Source organism: Lepisosteus oculatus, chromosome 1, assembly GCF_040954835.1.
Source record: "Lepisosteus oculatus isolate fLepOcu1 chromosome 1, fLepOcu1.hap2, whole genome shotgun sequence".
Lineage (NCBI taxonomy): Eukaryota > Metazoa > Chordata > Actinopteri > Semionotiformes > Lepisosteidae > Lepisosteus > Lepisosteus oculatus.
The window spans coordinates 58,078,723-58,099,699 of NC_090696.1; the positions used below are offsets into that span (position 1 = coordinate 58,078,723).

At 35.7% G+C, this 20,977-nt stretch overlaps 1 protein-coding gene across 1 annotated transcript in view; it reads left to right on the forward strand.

Annotated features, from left to right (window-relative positions):
• Positions 1-20,977, forward strand: part of ccdc171 (coiled-coil domain containing 171) — a 150,614-nt gene that overhangs the window by 63,250 nt on the left and 66,387 nt on the right. The window contains exons 16-20 of the mRNA XM_015345164.2: positions 911-1,412; positions 1,684-1,800; positions 15,869-16,095; positions 18,770-18,940; positions 19,862-20,047. Coding sequence (XP_015200650.2) covers positions 911-1,412; positions 1,684-1,800; positions 15,869-16,095; positions 18,770-18,940; positions 19,862-20,047 — 1,203 coding nt within the window. The remainder of the gene's footprint in view (positions 1-910; positions 1,413-1,683; positions 1,801-15,868; positions 16,096-18,769; positions 18,941-19,861; positions 20,048-20,977) is intronic.

Here is a 20,977-nt window from a genome sequence, read left to right on the forward strand (position 1 = left end):
TTAGAGATATCGGTAGGACAAAGCAGTCCACAGGAATGGTTAATCCATCAGAGTAGGGATCTGTTAACTAATGGAAATCTAAATGCAGTTCATTTCCTTTCAGCACTTTACACTATTACTTTTAGTATACTGTATGTCACAAAAATGTTAACGGAGTAAAACTGAACTGGGATTCTTTCTAGTTTGCTTTCTTTGCTTGCTTCTTATTAATAATAAATAAAACTTACAAGTGGATAAGATTTTCAAAATAATAATATGAGACTTAGAAACTGCATTTTCTTTAGACATTGTTGCTGCCAGCTATCACTAGAAGACATTGTAATGACTATTGAACCCTGACATTAACATTTTTATATCTTTTGGATCAGGGAAAATTCAGTTTGAAATGCATCTGGGACTTGGTAATGATACACATCGATTCTTTAGAATGCATTTGTGAGCAATGTCAACATGGTATCAATGAAAACTGATATGGACTTGAGGTTTGCAAAGATTCAAAATTATTTTTGGTCATACAGCTGTAAAATGCCTATTTATAATGTTTGTGCAGTTTGCCCTCTAGACTTTAGAACATAAATACCCATGTTGATGTTGCTGGCCAATTATCAATGTGTTCTAGTTTTAAAATGAAATAGTTCTTGTGTCTTAGAGGTGCTTCTTGAACTACAGTATGTGCTGATATTGAAGTATACGCTTCATGATGTCTTTTACACATCTATCACTTAAGTATTACTGTATATAGAAGTTTTCATGAAGTCTCGTGTGGCCTAAAACTTATTTTTGAGGTTATTTTGTGTGATTGTCTGAAGCTATTAGAGAAGTCCGTTGAGTAATTAAAGGTTTAAAGATTTATTTCAATGAATTAGACTCATAATTCCATACTCAGTGTCCTTTCAACATCCCTTCACAGAAATGGCAGAGAGTGGCAGAGGAAAACGAGGAAAAGGTGGCTGGAATGGAGAAGATCCGGGATCAAATGGCTTTGGATCTTGCCCACTTTCAAAAGCTCATGCACCAAATGCAGAGGGAGAGTGACACTCTCTTGGCTGCCTGTGCCCTACTGGCAGGAGCCCTGTACCCACTCTTCTGGCAGCTTTGTGCCCTGTCCAGCCAAAAGAACCTCTTACTGGAGCAGGTTGATGCCAGTGAGGCCTTTAAAAGTGAGATCCAGACCTTGGTGCTGGCTTTAACAGCAGAGAATGAAACCCAGCTACCTACTGAGGGCAAAAGGAAGCAGGCCAAAAGGCTTGTGTGTGTTTTCCGTAAGACTGTTATAGCTGTGATTGCAGCCAACCGCTTCCAGAAATTTGGACAGGACTCAAGGCATCTCTTCACATGGGTCCAGGGTTTCAACAGCTTCCCAGCTTTAGCTGTTTGTGCTGGAGGAGCAAAGTCAGCAGCACGTTCATCTGGTAGGTATATGAATATAAGGGCTCTGGTCTTGGCCCCTTTTGAAGACTTTTTTAATCAAAACTTTTTTTCTGAGCAATAAATCAATTGCTTTTTCAATCTGGTGGTATGACGAAATGACGTTAGAATATCACTGACAGTTTTATAACAGTATCAAACCATTTTATATTAATCCACAGATTTTAAATATCATTGAAGTTAAACTTTTGACTAATCCATTTTCCCTGAGTACTCTGGCTAAATCAAAGGTTTATCTTGATGTGTTTGTTTTAGGGCAGGAGAAAGAAAAGCGCCGTAGAAGCCAAGCCCTGAGGTGGCTCACCAGCAGAGATTTGCTGACCATAGTTCTTAGTTGTGTGGGAGATCTTCAAGATATGGTTTCAAAAACAGGTAGGCTAAATACGTTACATATTTCTGCCTTTGGTTTTTGAACTCTTAAAAGAAACTGCTTAGTATAATTAATTTGTTTGCCAGGACAAGAAATTCTTTAAAGAACAGCAGCATCTTTCTTGTAGTTAATGATTTTCTAACAGCTTCTGACTTGGAGTCACTGTTCTTTTTGATACATTCCGTTTAAATTGCACTGAGAATTATCTACTGATCATCACTGGTACTGTACTACCCTTCTCTACATACCACACCCTCAGGGAATTCCACTGAGTTTTGTACATGGACAGTTGCTATTTCGTATTTATGTGATGCATCTTGATTGAATTATATAACCTCATGGACTGGGCTTTCATCATTATGCTAATGACTCTTAGATTAACTCAGAAACCAAATAAAAAACTACTGTTGCACTTCTGTCTGTCTGACATTAAGATACGGATACATCTGATCTTCCTTAGGCTAAACTGAGTTATCATAAGCAACATTTATGATAACTGTCTTAATATAATAATCTTCTAATGCATTTTATAATCACGTTTTGCAAGGTATTGTTGCTGTTTTTGGTTGGTACTGTATTTTTAACAATCCAGAATAAAAATATAACAAAATTAATCTTCTAATTAATCATTTAATCTTTAAACAAAGATTGAAGCCAGGACTCTTGTATTTCAGTTCTGAGTTCTCTGCTGTAATTAGAATTTGTGAGCTGAAATCTGGACAACAGACAAACATTCTTCATTATCTGCAATAATTCATCTTTTATATAAATGTAGGTTACACGCAGAACGAAAATTAAATAGCAGGGACGATATGTTAATAGAAATAATGAATTGGTAAGACATCTTTTCACATCTTCAATTTGACGGTTAAAAAACATTGAAAATGCAAACATATTACTTCTGTGTAAGCAACAAGCAAGTTATTCAAGATTACACAGTATAATGTAACATGGCGTGTGGTGTCAGTGTAGGTATACAGTAGCAGGTATAGTAGGTATTGTGCATGTGTTAAATCTTTGATTTGTGCATGGTTCTACTGGTGTTGGTGTCTGACTATTTCTGACATGAGCATTGCTGGATGAATAATTTAGTGCTTTTACAGCAATCCTTACACTGTCAGAGTTCAGGTAGTGCACTACTTGTCTTAGCTACCTGCTGTATTGCACTCACACTGTGGGAATATGTCTCAAAGATGTGTTGCTTTGTCTGCTTGGGTGGATTTGTTTTTAATCTGCCCATTGTTGTTCCAACCACCCCCTCCTTTAAAGTGGTCTGGGACCCCAAAAGAACATAATTCTGGTGTGTTTTAGTAATAAAAAGCACAGCACTCTTATTAATAATTAATAGAGATTTAAAGCCAAAGGTTGAATTGTGATGTGTAAAAATCTGTCAGTTTCATCGTGGGTGTCGGGGAAAAAAAACAACTTTGGAATGGATATTATCTGTAGAGAACAAACAAAGAATGAAACAGAATGTCTTGCATCAAAAGAGCCTATCCTGTGAGTTATTTTTAAGTGAATTGTCAAAGAAAAGTTTCCTATTGGAGTTCGTGGAAAATTCTAGATTTAGATGTGCGATTAAAGGAACAGTTACAGAAAATGCTAAGCAGCAGAATGATTTTACAAGACTGGATTAAGGTTCCTGCTAAACAAAATGTCATGCAGTAATCTTAATAGCATTCTGCAAAAGTAAAGTCATATTTATCAGAAAGGTTTTTTTTTTAAAATCAAATACAAGGTTCTAGCATTGCTGAGAAGGAATTACTCCAGGCTTTGGTTTCCATTTCACATCACTGATGTTTGATTAGACTGAGTTCTGGAGATTGAGATGGGCTATAGGGAACATTTATTTTGTGTGCTCTTAATCACTTCTTTATCAATATGAATGTATGTTAGGTCATTATCATGCTGGTTTGATCATTTTAGGCTAGGCTTGAGTTTCGTAGTGTAGAGAATCAGTTGTTTGGCCAAAATATCCTGGCATTGGGGCTCATGATTCCCCCTATTTTAACAGGCACTTCAGGACCTGTAGATCAAAACAACTTCAAAACATAATAGACCCCCATATCATATTTCACAGTGGGCATGACCACCAGTCACCTTTTACATCAAATGTAAAACTGAAGTTTAAAACACTCAGTTTTGACTTCTTCTGATCACAAGGCAGTTTGACATTTTTGAATTAGCTATTTAGGTTCTTCACCTTCAGAAGAGGCAACCCAGCCTTGAATGCTACATACTAATGACGGCTAAACATTTTATATCCTGAAGCTTTGCAGAGTGTATTTGAAATTTCCAACTGTTGGGTTTATAGTTTCCTTCCAAACCACAGCCCATTTTGGCAAGATACACATGTATTCTGTTCCTCACAGGGTCCCTGATATACCAGGACAATCAAATTTCTTTATACTGTACACAATGGTGGTAGATTCAATTTTTCTGATTTCTTTTATTGCTGTCCCCCATCAAGCAGAGGTCAATGGCCATTTGCCTGCAGTACCTCATAGACCTGTTCAAACCTAAGCATGATGATTCCTGCTGCTACTAAATGTCTTCTTTATATTACCTCCTTTTATAGTGCAAGGAAAAATGAAACTTTCTCAGCTCTCTGTAGACTACTAGACGCTTCCATTATAGTTCTGAAATGCAAATTGTTAATGTTTTTGTTTAATTTAATTTAACAATACTTAGAGGTGTGAACAAATGTGATCCTTGTATGTTCTGGAATTTATTTATTTATTTCTGACTTTGTCTTGCTCTATGCATTTCTACAATGAAGACAGTACAATATTTTTAGATTTGTTGTAAGCAGGGCACATCCAATCTATAACTCTATTATGAATAAATCTGCTGGGCAGTGTAAATTATACAGGCTAGACATTTTGGACACTCATGTGAATACAGACTAAAGCTGAAGAAAAAGCTTACTAATTAATCATTATGGTTATTAATGTGTTTCTGAGAAAAAAATGTGCAGGTACAGCAAAGTAAGAATTAACTAGATTGACAGTACTTTTAATTCCAGTGCAGTTATCAACTTCACTGGCCCTAACAGGAGATAAACAATTCAGGTTGCCAGGAACCTGATATATTTGAAACTCAATCATAATTCTGTAACTGGGGAATATGAATGAAACAGTCAAAGAAAATGAAAACTCCTGTGCCCCTGGAGCAGTTCCTGTTATCCCTTTGGCCACGGAGGTCAACATCCTGTGACTTTGGCTATTTGATTTTTCCTTAAATATTCATCTTAACCAGATTTTTTTTCAATGCTTAGATTAAAATGGGGGCTAACTAAATACAGATCTTATTTTGGAGAAATGCACAAGAAAAAAGCAGCTGATTGCTTGTTGTTATATTTCATTTTAATGTGAAGAGATATTGAAATCTTAGAACAGAAAATGTATTTTTCAGATAAGCACTCTCTATTTTTCCTCTAGCTGGAATTTTATAGCACTCAGTCAAACTGGAGCATTAAATGAAGAGAAGTGCAATGTGAGGAAAGTCGCTCAGTTTTACTCATAATTGGCAGTTCCTCTGAGAGATATGGCATAAGCAAAGGCATTTTTGTGCCCTCTGTAGGTATGAAGTAAAGATCTTAAAGATCTTCTTGTAATAGCAGGTTCTTTTGGCACCAAAGTTTAAGATGTATGACTGACCTAAAAAAGCAGTTCTGCTTTAGCCAGTGGCACTTGCACAAAAATGTGAAATGCTGAGTTCTGAATGCTAGCAAAAGCTGCTGTTAATTAACTGTAAGAGCCAACAGTGCTAATTGCAGATAGCAGTAATGGTACTATATAATAAAATGTATACTTAATATTTGCAGAAATTTAAAAAACGTTTAAATTTTTTAAACTTTAAAGAACAAGGAGAAACACTAAAATTGTTTGTGTTATGTAACCGTCTTGTAAGGAAATTAAAAATAATTTATATCAATCAATTCAACTTTATTGTCATTAAACTTACACAGGTGCATAGTATAATGAAAAGTGTTTCTCATTAGTCACTCAGGTGCAGTATATAAATAGGACAGAAGATAAGACAATAGACAGTTACACAATAGCAATAACAGTAACATGTAATAACATAACATAAACAACATGTAATCAAGTAATCAAAACTGTGCAAAATTCCACAAACCCGCTGTAGTGCCTTACGGTCGGATGCGGTGCAGTTGCCGTACCAGACTGTGATGCAGCTGGTCAGTATGCTCTCCACCGTACATCTGTAGAAGTTGGTGAGGATCAGTGGATGTAGGTGTATTTTCTTCAGCCTTCTCAGGAAGTACAGCCGCTGTACTTCCTGAGAAGTATATTCATGTTTATTATATTCATGTTTATTAAGGTAGTAAGTTCTTTTTAATTTTTTGTTAGACAGAGTTTTGGGTCTGTATATTTTACTGTCATTTAACAGTATATTTGCATTTGAATGTTATGATGTTTTTTTATTTCTTTTGAATGGAATGCATGATATTTTTTGTTCAGAATAAAATTTCTATTTATAAGCGTAGAATATCCAAAATAGTTCAGTACTATTAATTCATAAATCCCTTTTTAATATCAGTTTTGCTTTGTCATCGGAACAGGTTTTCATTGCTTTTCAAAACATCTGTGTAAATTGTGATGTAATTAGGCATTGCACAGTGGCATGAGTTTTATTTTATTTATGTGTTTTGTAAGCAATTTTGAATTTCAAGTTTAACGAATGGTCTTTAATGCTTGATGGAGTTTGCTACTTGCATATTGAAATTTCAAGTAAGATGCTACAGTATATAAATGCTCTTATGTTCCTGTAATTTCCTCTTCCTCCATGGTATGAATTCTCCCGAGAATGTAATTCTCAGTGCTGATTGCTGAACAAATAATGAATGAATCCATCAATAATCACTTCAGAAGGAAACTGTATGATTATTGATTTAATATGGAGTAGAGTAGGGAGCTGTGTCAGTATGTGAGCTGCAAAAGGGAAAATATAAGATAATTCCTCTTTGAAAAGTAAAAAAAATGGTTCGGCTTCATCCTTTTCTAAAACTATTTCCTTTCAATTTAATGATGTTCTCATTTTTTTTTTCATATGTTGGCTGAAAGTTGTTTACATCTCTGAATTCCAGGTGGGTTCTTAAGAATATAATTGACCAATGAGTGTCTGATGAGAGAAAATGCAAAGACTGTGGTGCCCCTATAAAAAATTAAAAGATCATTTTGGCTAACCACAACATCAGAGGCCAGTGGACAGGGAAAAGAGGACAAGTCACCCATGGGATCCAAGAGTGGAGGAACTGCCAGAGGCTCCATTTGACTTTGAAGCAATGAGTTTAAAGGGATGTTTTCACAAATGATAGCACCCCTCCATTGAAGTGATTTCAGCAGTAGTCACTTTCAGGGCATTGCCTTGAGCTCTGGACTGATGTGCTGTCAGATCTGGACTAGTAGGGAGAAGGTCTCACTATGTGCTCTGCCACTGTTATATTGATGTTGTGACTCTGATCAATAGGTTGGCTAGGAGCTAGTTGCTGACCTTGCTGTGATGGTTTTAAAAGCCGAGAGCTGGTGAAATGAGCCTTTGCTGAGTTGTAAAGCTGCTCTTGTGACTAAGGAAAATAAGGGAAAATACAATTTCATGTGCCTAATTTCATTTATGTGATGCTTCTTTAGAAGGCCATGAAAGAAGATGCTAACTGAAAAACCGAACCATAAATACAGAGAAAACGGACTGACTTTGTGCTAACTAAGTGAATCTTCCTAGGTCAAAAAGGAGCTGATACATCCTTAACAGGACTAAATATTCCACTGAGGGTTGAATATCTTTGTTTTGCCTCTTTTTTTAGCTCACATGATGAATGATTCTGCCCTGGTTTTGTTTTTAGTTGATTAATGATACATAGCTGTGGAGTCTTTGCAACACATTAATAGGTTATTGATAGGTAATTTAAAAAAATAGGTTTTTGATTTAGAACTTAACATGCTCACTCAAGTTTTAATTACTCTTTGCAAATGCAATGCTGAGTTATTCCTTTATTGTTAATGAAAAATAATTATAATAATGAAAGATGTTTAGATTGATTAAAAGTTCATAGTGGTAATATAGACTTAGCCCCTTCCTTATTATTTACATGAAGCTGAAATGAATTGTCAAGAATCACACATACAGTTGTGAGAAAATGTTTGTGATCCCTGTCTGTGATCTCAAAAGACGTTGGGTCATGGAACATGACAACGATCCAAAACACAAGAGTAAATCAACAACAGAGTGGCTCACAGAGAAGAAATTCTGTATTTTAGAATGGCCAAATCAGAGTCCGTTCAAGCAAGACATCCCACAAATATCGATAAAATGAAACAGTTTAGAGGAATGGGTCAAAATACCTCCTAACCGCTGTGCAGGTCTGATCAGCAGCTACAGAAAGCTTTTGTTTGAGGTTATTGCCAATAAAGGAGGTTCCACTACCTACTAAATATAAGGGTTCACATACTTTTTCCATCAGTGACCTTGATTGTATAAACCATTTGTTTAATAAAGATATGGCAGTGTAAAATGTTGTTTGTGTTGTTTGTGTTGTTTGTTAAATAAGACTGTCTTTATTTATTATTATGACTAAGATGAAGATCAGATCACCTTTTCGGAGCCATTCATGCAGAAATCATTAATAAATAATTCCTTATATATTCCTATAATTCACAAACTTTTTCTCACAACTGTATAAGGGTGTTTTGTCATCCTTTGCATATCTAGTGGTCAGGTTGGATTCTAGAATCAGTGCAGGTATGTTGTCTTTGATTATATACTGCAAAAAAAATACCGTACAAGTAGTTTTGATTTCAAAACAAGCTGATGGTTGTCGGTGGCTTTTGTTAAATAGGGATGAAGAACATATTGAATATAATAAAACCAGCATTAACTCAGAACATATTGAATAGAACACAACCTGATCTGTATTTCATTATTTTAATAGAATTCTTTATAATGTAGTATTGATAGAGCATAATTAATAACGCAGAGCTATTAACCATATACAGTACATTGTGCTGTAATGGAATGTTTCTGTAAATTTCTAAAAAGAACACCTTATTTTTCTTTACTTAAATGGATTTACACTTGAATTAAAAAAATGTTAGTGTATTCTAAGTATAAGACCCAATTGATGTGGTCTTCTGTAAACCCAGGCCCAAACAGATTACCTTTCTGGACCTCACTTGCTGCTTTTCATTCTGTTTCTTTGACACTGGGCTACACATGTAAAGAAGCAGTACAATACGGACAATAAAATAAGGAAAAATAGTGTCCACATAGATTTTATGTTATTGTTGATATAGAACAATTACAGAATTAAATATATTGAATGATGCTTACGTCTCCAGTCCGTGGTTAAACACTTAAGATTTCACATTTGAAGTAGAAATACTATAGAAATTAAAATATTTTTAAATTTCTATGTCAACATATGTTATGTGTGTGGAATCAGACATAGTTTTAGTTTGCCTTTTGTGTTGTGAGAAGAGTTGATTTTCTTCCCTGATTTCATTGAGTGGTTGTGTGTGCACTGTCTTAATTTTCAAAAGGATCACATAGGATTGCAGTATGGCTCAGGCTTTCCAACATATCGCTGCAGAATATTTGGGACATCCTTGCCGTGTGTGTGAAACAGCACATCTTTGCTTGAGAAAAGCAGTCTATAAATCGCCTGTAATACACCAGCCCCCAAAGTACCCACTAAGTACTTAAAGTATTTACAGCTTCAGGTTCACCCAGCTCTCGTCTCTTATCCCTCTAGATTACATATAAGACAACATATGACAGATAAGGGCCTGTCTGAGGGCTTCAAGAAATAAATGCCTCGGCGTTTATGAAATCATAAATAAAACCCATTAAATTTATCTCAAACACTAATTAGTATTAAGTGTGCCTACAATTTTATTTATCAACTTCAGACACAATTAATAATTACAGCTCTGAGAAAGCCAGCAATAAGCTGCACATGTTTGGTGTGTTGAGGCCATAAACCCATTACATACACAAGATGATTACCTGGGCCCGATAGGGAAATAAGTAATTGTGCCTGTAAAATTTTAATTGCCCCAGAATGCAAGCTAAATTATAGCACCTTGATTCCAGACATAAATAGTATGGCAAGAGGGAGCGATGAACTAAATCATGAGCTGTGAGACATGGTGTTACTGCAAAGCCCTCAGTTATAACTTGGAAGGAGCAATGTCTTTTCTGTGACATTAAATTAAAAGGCTAGAGATGGATCTTTTCACTGTGTTTCTGAACCCTGCTGATTGAAAACCTAAGGAGGTTCTTTGCAGATTTTCTGCTTCTATAGGCAGGGTGAATTTACACATTAAAATGTATAAAATCTGTAGTTGCTGTAGTTTTTAATCTGGTTATATCCTGTTTTATATCCTGTTTTGTTTATCCCTTTGCTCTTCTCCATTTGCAATTGCATTCATATTTTTGTAAAATAAAAAAATACACCAACAATAATAATAAAAAGCCTGTAGTAGTTCAGGTAGGTAGCTGCGTCAGCATGCATAGGCTGCAAAGGAACAAGTAATAGATTTATTCCATGCTGAAAAAAAGAAGAAAGACCTCACACCTAAAGAAGGCTCCACAGCCGAAACGTTATGTTTTCTTTCTTCTTTTTTTCAGGATGGAATAAACATATTACTTGTTCCTTTGCATAATAATAAACATATAGGTACAGGGTCACAAAATTGGATTTCTTGGGACCAAGGACAAAACAGATTTCAGGTTTTTCTGATATTCAGACAATAAATACTAGAAATACTTTCTATAAATAACAGACTTCCTATAAATATATTTTAAGGTAGTTAGATAATGAATAATAATTTAATACAGTGTTTATATTTATATTGGATCCAGAAGTATTACATGCATTACATGTGGATGAGAGGGCTGGAGGAACTGGCTTTATGAGAATCTTGGGTGTACTGTGCAGAAGATGACCTGGCAGCTGGATTGTCTGCTATTGATGTAGTGATTTCATTTGTGACACTTTCTTAAATAAGCTAGTTTATATGACATTTGGGGAATTTTGTTTTTAGAATCTTCAGTTTCTTAGACAAGCAAAATTTGTTAGTCCCTTCTGAAGTTGTGATGTTTAATTACCTTGATCAGATTTTCACGAGGATCATGTGATGTACAGTGCATGATGGCTGCAGCTCTCTGATCTCTTTTATCCTCAGTCCCCAAGCTTTCAGTTTAGTTCTATCAATTTAGTTTTGTTGTTGCTTGCCTCCACTTTGTTGACTTTGTGATTAATTCTAGACAGTAGGACAATTTTACCTGTTTTCCTTCATGGCATTAACTTGGAGAGTTTAAAATATCAATTAATATAGTATGAATTGTTTGTATATAATTCTGTATTTTCCAGGATTTTAATATTCTTCAATGAATTCTGTCAGACCACAGTGCAATGGAACCTAACATTGCAAATAAATTAACACATTGGCACATCCATACTACTACAGAATAGCTTGTTCCACTTTAATTTCATTACAAAAAATTGAGATACCATGGAGGTTGTCCTTCTTTTGAAATAAAGTGGAAAAGCCCCTGTGGAGGCACAATTCGATGCAAAGAAAGGTTTTCTTTGGAGCTATTCTACACAAATATAAAATATTTTACAGTAATCTTCATAGTATTAGACAGAGCACAGTCATCTTTATCATAATTAAGTCCAAAACCAAGAAGGCCACAGACCTAAATATTTGTTTAAATTTAAATTCCACAAAACGCATATCTACAATAACATCAATAACATTCCACTCTATGGACGTACATTTGAAGTCTCGGGAAACATATATAGTCCTACGAAGGACTTCTGTGGGGTATTAAAGGAGGTTATACATGAAAAACATTTACTAATAGCATACAACATCATGGATAAGGTCAAAGAACTCTTTGAAGACTGCAAGCAAATAGTGAATTTTAATTGTTAAGAAATTTAAGCCTAATGCAATACTGGCAACCCTGCTTTGAACAGGACAAATGTATCTGGCCACCATAGGCTGTGTAACAAGTTGTTTGGGAAGCAACTGTAAACACAGTTATCAGATGGTACTGTATATTCACTTTACAATGTATTGAAAATGACAATTTGAAGTTGCCTTAATAAATGTGGCATTCATTACAGGGTTACAAAGAAGATAATTCTTTTTAGAATTAACCACAAAAACAAATGACTCATACTGTATATGCTGAACTTGACATGTTGAAAGGAAAGTCATATAGTCAGATGACAAGACAATTGGGCACTCTGGATTACACATTGGTATTATGTTTGGTGTAAAAACTTTAAAATGATTAAACAGTTTTTCATATACTATAGGAAAAAACAAATTATGCCGGAGAGTTAGAGTTAAGGTTATTTTTTGGGCTCGTTTTGCTTCTACAACTCCTGGAATGTTTTGAAGATAGTGGAAATTATTATCTCTAAACTCCTGTACCAGGAAATGCTTGACTATGATCCGAAACATGCATTCAGATCGACAAAGAAAGGTTAACTGCGTACAATATTCTCCCCTTACTAAATAAAGACTTACTGTATCCTTGGCTGTACAAATTGAAAAGCTAGAAAGAACTGAAAAAAGGCAAGCAGTCAAAATCACCTGTAATCTCACCTGTAAAAATTAGCAGGCATTTTTTTGTAATTAATAGAGTTTTATTGTTTTTAACTGGGAAATGGAATCGTCAAAGGTTAAGTTTAAAGGGACTTTTTGTCACAAGAATTTTCTGGTATTGAGGACATGAATGATGGGAAAACAATAAATTCACTTATACTGTACAACTACTGCTATTGTACTTTAACTATTTCCTGTTATAAAGGTCAAACGTTGTCTTTCCATTCACGTCTATGAAGAATCAGAAATTTTTCCATTTCTGTGGAACCACAGAACATTTTTATTCTTATTTTCTTTGATAATGTAATTAAAGAACATTTTATGTTGTTGAAAAATATTCTTTGAGATTGTAAAAAAAAAACAATAGGGAATTTTTTCAGTGAAATTAGTGCTGGTTCTATTGCAGAGGTTGAGGAGATTAGATGAAGTGTGTTTCATGGTGTCACTTTTTTCCCCACCTTTATCATGCTGAGACATGCTGCTGTGACAACACGGGCACTGCGACTGGATAGAGGTAGAGCGTGCTTTGTTTGCAAGACTGTTACATTAACATCACTAAGGGTGCCCATTTTGTGAAGCTCAGGAGAGCCAAAGAATTGTATTACAACCAAAGGCTCTGATGCTGAACTAATAGGTTTGTGAGGATTGACTCAGCCGGCTGGCTATACTGTATGTTTGACACTTCTACTTTACACAGTATGAGCAAAGGTAAATCCATTGGTTTTGGTAGTTTTCCTCCAGAGTCGGTATATGTAGGTACTTCTATCACCCGAAGAAGGCTTCACAGCTGAAACGTTGTTTTCTTTCTTCTCTTTTCAGCATGGAATGAACCCATTACTTGTTATTCTATAGGTAGCCATGTTCTTTCTTTGTTTGCCATTTCATTAGAACCATTAGAGCAGGCAGTAGACTAAGCCACAACAAAGGTCCTATCAATATGAAAACATACACCATTGTCGAGTTTCTTGTCGTCTATGTTTATTGAACATACTGTTTGAGAACAGCGGTCTAAAAACAGATCACCGTGGTACTCCACTAATTACACTGCTGTGAATTTCACTATTTACTCCATATCTGTAACGCTTTTTATTCATTTGCTTGCATTTTCTTGAATCCTGCTGCCTGCAATTTGAGAGTTTTAAGAGGAAATTTAAGGTTTCCTCGATATCTAAATGTACCATATAATACATGTTTGAATCAATTTCTGTTGTTGTTTGTTCAAACAGCTCTTTCAGGTTAGTTTAGTAAGACCTACATTTTCTAAATTCATGTTGACGCTCCTCTAAAATCTTACTTGTCGTATAGACAATCCTCTAGTTCACTTATAATGACCATTTCCTTACATTTACTGTACATATGATTTACAGTATTAGTCTGGTTCATTTATTCAATGGTTGGGTTTTGTCACTGTTTTTTGAATGGACACTACATACTGTAAGTAATTTTCCATTAAGTGGGTCTTACCTCTGTCATGCATTGCTGCTATAAGGGTTTAATTAACCTATAACTTAATGTTTCCTTAATTACTTTGTTATAACAGCATGAGGACCTGGTGATGAGTTTTTATCTATTTCGTCTCTAGTACTTTTAATATTCCTAGAGGTCCTACTCTTCAGCTTGAACAATTGAACAAATAGAATTTGGTTCAAGTTGATTTTTTTCTTTTGCGAGTGAGAGTTGGCTTTGTAGAAAGCCATTTGTTAATTGGAAAAATCTTTCAGAAAATGGCACTATCCATATCCATTGCCTTTACCGCACATTTATGAGAACAAAGGTCCACAAGCACCAATTATTGCAAATATCATGTTGTTTTGTAGGTCTTGGAAAAGCAGCTACTATATGGTGATGAGATATTCAAATTGGAGCTATTTTTATTTTTTAATTGTGGACCTTAACTTCTTTTGGATTAAATAAAGAGTGATATTCATCTTTTTATATAATGATTGATGTTTCTCATACCTTTTAAATGTTAAGTACATATTTGAAATAAGATGCATCGCTAATTATAGTGTATATCATGTATATCGTGTTTCATGTTTTGAGATAATAAGCCTAACGAACGGTCAGCAGACCAAAATGTTTTTTGATCAAAAACAGTTTTTAGAAAGAAGAGATAGTGTTTGGGGGACTGTATATTTGTTTATCCGTTTTGCTCATTTTGCCAGGACAGAGGTTATCCCTTAGGACATTATTGCTGAATCAGTGTTTGCCCCATCCTTTAATTTAAAATCTGTCTACTTTTTTTACTTGTGATGGGTGTAAGAATGTCTCTGGCTGAAGGTGTTTTATTTGATGGTTCTTTAAAGTCTGTGAGCAAATGGAAACAACACACTTTTACCTGCCTTCTCTCCTAGTCAGCAGTCTTTCAATTGTTTGTGCCACTCACAATTTCATTAACCCCACAGAACATTGTGCTGTTTTGGGGGGTTTAAATCTGTACTTCGATTAGTATTGGGAAAAAAAAACACTTTGCAGAAAGTAGAAGAGGCATTTCAGTTGGAAAAAAAACCCTAACTGATCTGACACTGGTAATTCTAGGGTCTACCAGTTTATGATGATGCTGCATTGTTAATGTATAACATAAAAAGTTGTACTTGACCAGTGTTCATAATGCATTCTGCCTAAATATCACAAAAATTACCTGAATATTTCAGGCACAGAAGACATTCTTATAACAGACAATATTAATCATATGTGATCACTTAAAATTACAAAGCTTGAAAAATTACAAAGACTGAATTAAGTGTCAGATATTTTAGAAATAATGGATTTACTATCAATTGATAGCAATGAGTGATGTTAAATAAAACTGGACTGATGAGCTGATAGCCAAAACTATGATAAAAAGCAAGAGTTCCATCGATCCACCAACAATTACAGCATCAACACTTTCAGCAGTTCATCAGTATGATTCTGAACAGTGTGTGCACACTCAGCACACCTGTGCCAGTCTCATTTCGACCAGAGTGACTAAAGACCATTCTTTGGGATAAACCTTATTGAGGGAAGAGCATTGATATGTTCATAAATATGAAATTTGATCACAATGGTAATACACATTTTTTAAACAAAGTACTTTACGTGCTACTTTACATTTCAGACTTGTTTAATAATTCTCCATGTAAAATAATGTAGTGCCAAAGGTTGGGCACAGAGTTAATTTTCTTCATGAAACATCACAGATGCATTAACCAGAAATTTTTCCAGCAGTTTTCTTTTTCTTTGCTGGCATGCTTTAGACGTTGTGATGTTCTTTAAATCATAGAACAAATTCAGGTGTTATTTCTCCTGTGGGTTACTGAATATTGCTATTTTGTTGTTAAGATTTAGTAAGGATGGACTTGAAAATGTTAGTACAGGATTCTTTGACATGAGAGATCAGTCATGTGCAGATACAGCCTGATTGTGCTTACCGATTGTTTGTCAGATGCCAGCTTGCCATCCTTGGGTCCTCTGGTCCTCGCTGCTGCTCAGAATTCCTTTGGCAAGCTGATGGAGAAGCTAGGTGTGGAGATGGAGGGCAGTGCAGGGGTCTCAGGGAGGCTCACCTGGTATGGAGACAAGGGTGCCCTGACTAGAAGATTGGGCCATGGGCTTCACAGACTCAATGCACAGATGCTGAAAGCTGGTCTGCCCGAAGCGGTGACAAATAAGGTAATATCGCCTGTCATTTATTTTCAAGGGATGTTTTAATTTCTTTGTAGCCTCCTTTAACAGAAACCTCGTTGTTAATGCCTCACTGGTCCCAAAAAACTTAAACTAAGTGTTTCATGCCCAGATCTGCAGCGGCTCTCTACCAAGCCAGTTCCCCATCATCTAATTAAATACACCAGATTTCCTATATAATACCTGAACCAACACAGGGAATGTGCCCTGTCATTTAAACTACCGCTATGCTCAGCCTTGTTTTACGACGTGCTACAGATTATTTAAAAAACCATGTCCCTGTGTCTTGAGCTTGTTTTACAAACGCTCTTTCCTGCCTGAATCCAGCCCTGTCTCCCGATTTTCCAAATCTTCCCCAATCGCCATTTTTTTCCTGGAAAACTCCATTAGCCTCCGGAAATCATGGGGCTCCTACAGTTGGATTGTGTGCCTGCCTGTGAGATGCAGTTATCAGTAAAAACTAACTGCATCATAAGAAAGAGTAACTGATATTTTCCTGCAAAACAAAATAAAAGAGACCCATTTTATCATAATTGTTTTCAAGTCCCAGTATGGATGAATAAAATAACTTTAGACTATACCAAAAATGAAAAGAATCTTGAAAAAAATGACAGTTTTCAGGAAAAGATTTTGGAGAAGGAAAGGGGACTTTTTTTTTGAAAAAATACACGTCAGGAAGGTCAGTTTCTGAATTTTATATTGTATTGGATCTCTCATAAGAATATGATAAAGATTAAACCTGAGAGGAGGGTGTTAAGCACATCATTTTCATTTGGTAGCTGTGGGTCTGTGGCTAAGGATCTTCGCCTGTGGCTGGAAGGTTGCCGGTTTAAATCCTGCGGCCGGCAGAGGAATCCTACTCCGTTGGGCTCCTGAGCAAGGCCCTGAACCCCAACTGCTCCAGGGGCACTGTACAATGGCTGACTCTGTGCTCTGACCCCAAGTTTCTCACCCTGTCTATGTGTCTGTGTCTCATGGAGAGCAAGCTGGGGTATGCGAAAAAACCAATTCCTAACGCAAGAAATTGTATATGGCCTATAAAGTGATCTTATCTTATTTATCCAAAGATTTTGTCCAGCGGTTTCTTGAAGGATACCAGGGAACAAACTCGCTCTTATTAGTGTCAGAACCAGTGAACAGCTCATCAGTATTACAGTGTATCGTATACTCCTTTGCAAAGATGTTATTATTTTTACACTGAGAGAAGTTTTTTTTATTCACCCTTATGCTAAAGTGTTTCTTTGATTATAGGCCCTGTAAAAACAATGTATGATAAATCAACAGACTGAAATGGCAAAGATCAAAATTTGGGGTTTGTCCTTGTAAACGGGCTTCAATAAGTCTAATTTAAAGAGATGTAAGAGTTATTGAATTAAAAAAACGCACCTTTCAGGATTCATACAATACTTAGCTTCCAATTAATGATTTTTTCTATTAATTGTAAGGGATAATTTAACAATACATTGACAATGTAACAGTCAGTCAGTAATTCAATTAGCTTTATTCAGTCATCTTACCACCTGCCATAAATATAATTATATTCAGTATTTGATTGAATTATTAAAACTCTCTTAATTGGTCCAACACATGGATTAACTCATTTAACCCTTTGCTTGACATGGTAGCTCCCTTTAAATATACTGTATGCAGGTTCCACCTCTCTCCTTCTATCCTGATTGTGTTAATCAAACATGTTTCACTATTGTACTTTTGCAAAAATAACATTCTTCTTTTGCTTGATGTTAGGTAAAAATAATTTAAAATGTAGTTAGATATGTCCAGCTGATAAGAGTGACAATTATGTGTGTCCATTTTTGAAATATAAACTGTTTTACCATCATTTACAATATGTTTTCCTTTTAAATTGTTTCATAATATTTAGTGTCTTGTCTGAATGATATTTTTAAACAAATACTTTTGGTATCAGTGCATTCCCTGTGTCCCTGGTTGGGCTTTTTTATTTTAATTTAAATAAATGGTCTTATCAGAACTAATTTTATGATATGCCATGTTGAGGATGATCTAGGAAGCCAATAACCTGTGTTAAGCACAAATTCGTCATAGTCAGAGTTACTGATTATCAATGTATGGCTGCAGGCTCTCTGCTTCATTCTGCAACCTGCAGAAGCTTAGCACCTTCTCTTCTAAAAAAAATTTTGCTCTGAGAAAGACACTCTAAAAGGATAAATGTTGTGCCAATTCTTCGGAAGTGGAATTTAAGTGTTCGTAGAATGAATCATGAAGAAATGCATTACCCTCAGTGGCCGGTTTGCACAAAACGCAGCTGAAAGTTTTCAGTAAACTTAAGGGCTAGAGAAGATTTCAATGTTGGAGGTCTCTCCCTGACCTCCAGAGTTTATATGAAAACATGTAGTGAAAAAGAAATGCAAGTGAGTATCTCTTGCGAATTGTGGCTAATGAGTAGAACATTTAGACCTAATTGATTTTACATCATGTTTCACGATTGGCAGAGGGTATGTGAAAGACAGATGTGAAAGACATTTTTAATCTCATGCATCTGAGTTATCTTATTTTCTGAAGACGTGGTTCAGCAGGGTTTGTTCCTATTCCGACAATTTTTTTTAGAGCGTGATGGCGTGCTTTAGATTATAGCCTAAACAGGATTGTTATTTCTAAAAAATACAGTATGTGCCTCTCTTAGCAAATGGTGGCAGTGTTGCAGCATCACATCCTTGAGTTCACCCAGCGGCTGCACGCAGCGGAGGTGGAGCGACGCAGCTTGCGCATGGAGCTGGCCCAGTTCAAGCGCACTGTAAAGGATATGAAGAGGGAGGCGGACAAAACATTGGGCTGGAAGGATCTGAAACAAACTGTGAGTGTGCCTCTGCAGTGCTGTCCTTTACGTTCATGTTCTAATCCCAACACTTCATATTTCTAATTATACAAAGTAGCATGGGATTTTGTACTGATTCATGCTGAGTGCATTTGAAGCAAGCATGGTGACTTAAAGTTACCATGTCTATATGATTCATAATTATGTTTTAATAGGAGCTGCTTATCATAACGTCTTACCATTTGCAAGGATCTGGACATACAGTCAATGTACTGTATATGTATTTCGCAATGCAGAAAGAAGTCTTTACTATTGATTATTGCAGTACTGTCCATTTTAAAATTCAGGGATAAATGGGAATTATAGGCAAAGGTACAGTGCAAACGGTTTTCAGATGTGTATTGTGCTTTAGATAATGTAACAGTCTGACTAATCAAAAAAGAATTCCTGAAATCTTCATAGAATAAGTGATGCTTAAATGTTTAATCTTAAACAAAATTAAAATGTTTCCCCAGTTCAATAAAAAATACACTGTTTTAAAAACTAAATCTAACAATTGCCCTATGTTTAATATACCGTATTACTTTCTGTGTAAAATATATATTAATTATTACAGCATAGCACTAATAATACAAAGACTACGCTTCTACCTTTGAAATAACATTTTTAAATAGATATACAACTGTAAAATTAAACTTTTGACTCTGCATTTCTCTTCAAAATTGCGTGAATGGAGACAGTGCTGCTAATGCAATGTGGCTCTTATATTCACAGTGCATCTCTACTTTGCAATACATATTGTGAAATTTAATCAAAATACTAAACAAACTCTAGTAAGCCTAAATCACCAAAGTTTACAATATCTGGTCTGATCTGAAAATATATAAAAAAAACAGGATTGTATAAATGGGAGCACAAAATGAATGAAATACATTTTTTGCAATGCATGTTGCCTGACAGGCTGGAGTTCCTTTGGAGAGGTTTGAGAGTGTGTGCCAAGAACTGAACAGTGCTCTTCAGCGAGAGCAGCAGGCCCAGGCACTGCTTCACGAACAGGCCCAGCAGCTCCAGGATTTAGGCCTTAGGCTGGAGCTGCACTCTGGAGAAGAGGCAGAGAAGGACCAGACTCTGGCTGAAGCTGTCAAGGTAGGCTTCTCCATCAACTGTATATGATTTGTGTTCATCTCACAAGCCTTGAGATTGCCAAATCATTATAGTTTTAAATAATTTAGGTCACACTACTGTATCTTGGGGGTTGATTTGTTAAGTAACACCAAATCTTTCTTCCTATGTGTAGATGAGCACCATTGTAGTCAGATGAAAAGATTATTTTTGTAATGCAGTCATTATAGCACATACTTAAAATATGAACGGTTACAAATGATTGGCCTCTCTGTCATGTGTTGCACTTGTTAGCTAGCTGATAAGAAAATTTAATTGAGCTGTTTATGAAAGAAGGCAGGCTATCAGCTTTAACAATATGCCTGGATACTTATACCACAAACCCTTTGCCTAAGGAAGTGTCTCCTGGTCTCAGTTCTGAATGTGTAGTTTCTGGTTCATATTTCACAGTTGATTCTGAGGAAGTCTTTCGAGTTGACTTTGTCAATACGTTTGAGGATTTTGAGTAATTTGGTCCCCACTTAGTCTTCTCTGTTCAAGACTATAAATTATTTTTAGCCTGACAGTTTTGTTTCTTTTAAGCCCAGGAAGGTGTCTTCTCAGCTTCTTTCATGAAGCAGATGAATGTGATCTGAGTTCCTAAGCACAGCCTGAGTTATTGCATACTTTCAGTGCTTACCTACACTGTCGGTTTTAAACTTCTGAAAGGGAAATGAGGAGTGCCAAATCCCAAATTAAATAAGAAGAGAGGTGATACTATAAGATACTATGAGTTCTTCATTGACAGGTATGCCAGACAGGTGTGCAGTTGCTGTTCAGAGGGAGAGATCATAACAACGGGGCTCTTTTTAATGTGCAGCGGTGATATGGAGGGCAGCATTAGCCGCGTCAACCTTGACAGGAAAGTGTGGTCGCTAAAGCTTGGGTTATATTTCTACAAGAAGTAACAGGATA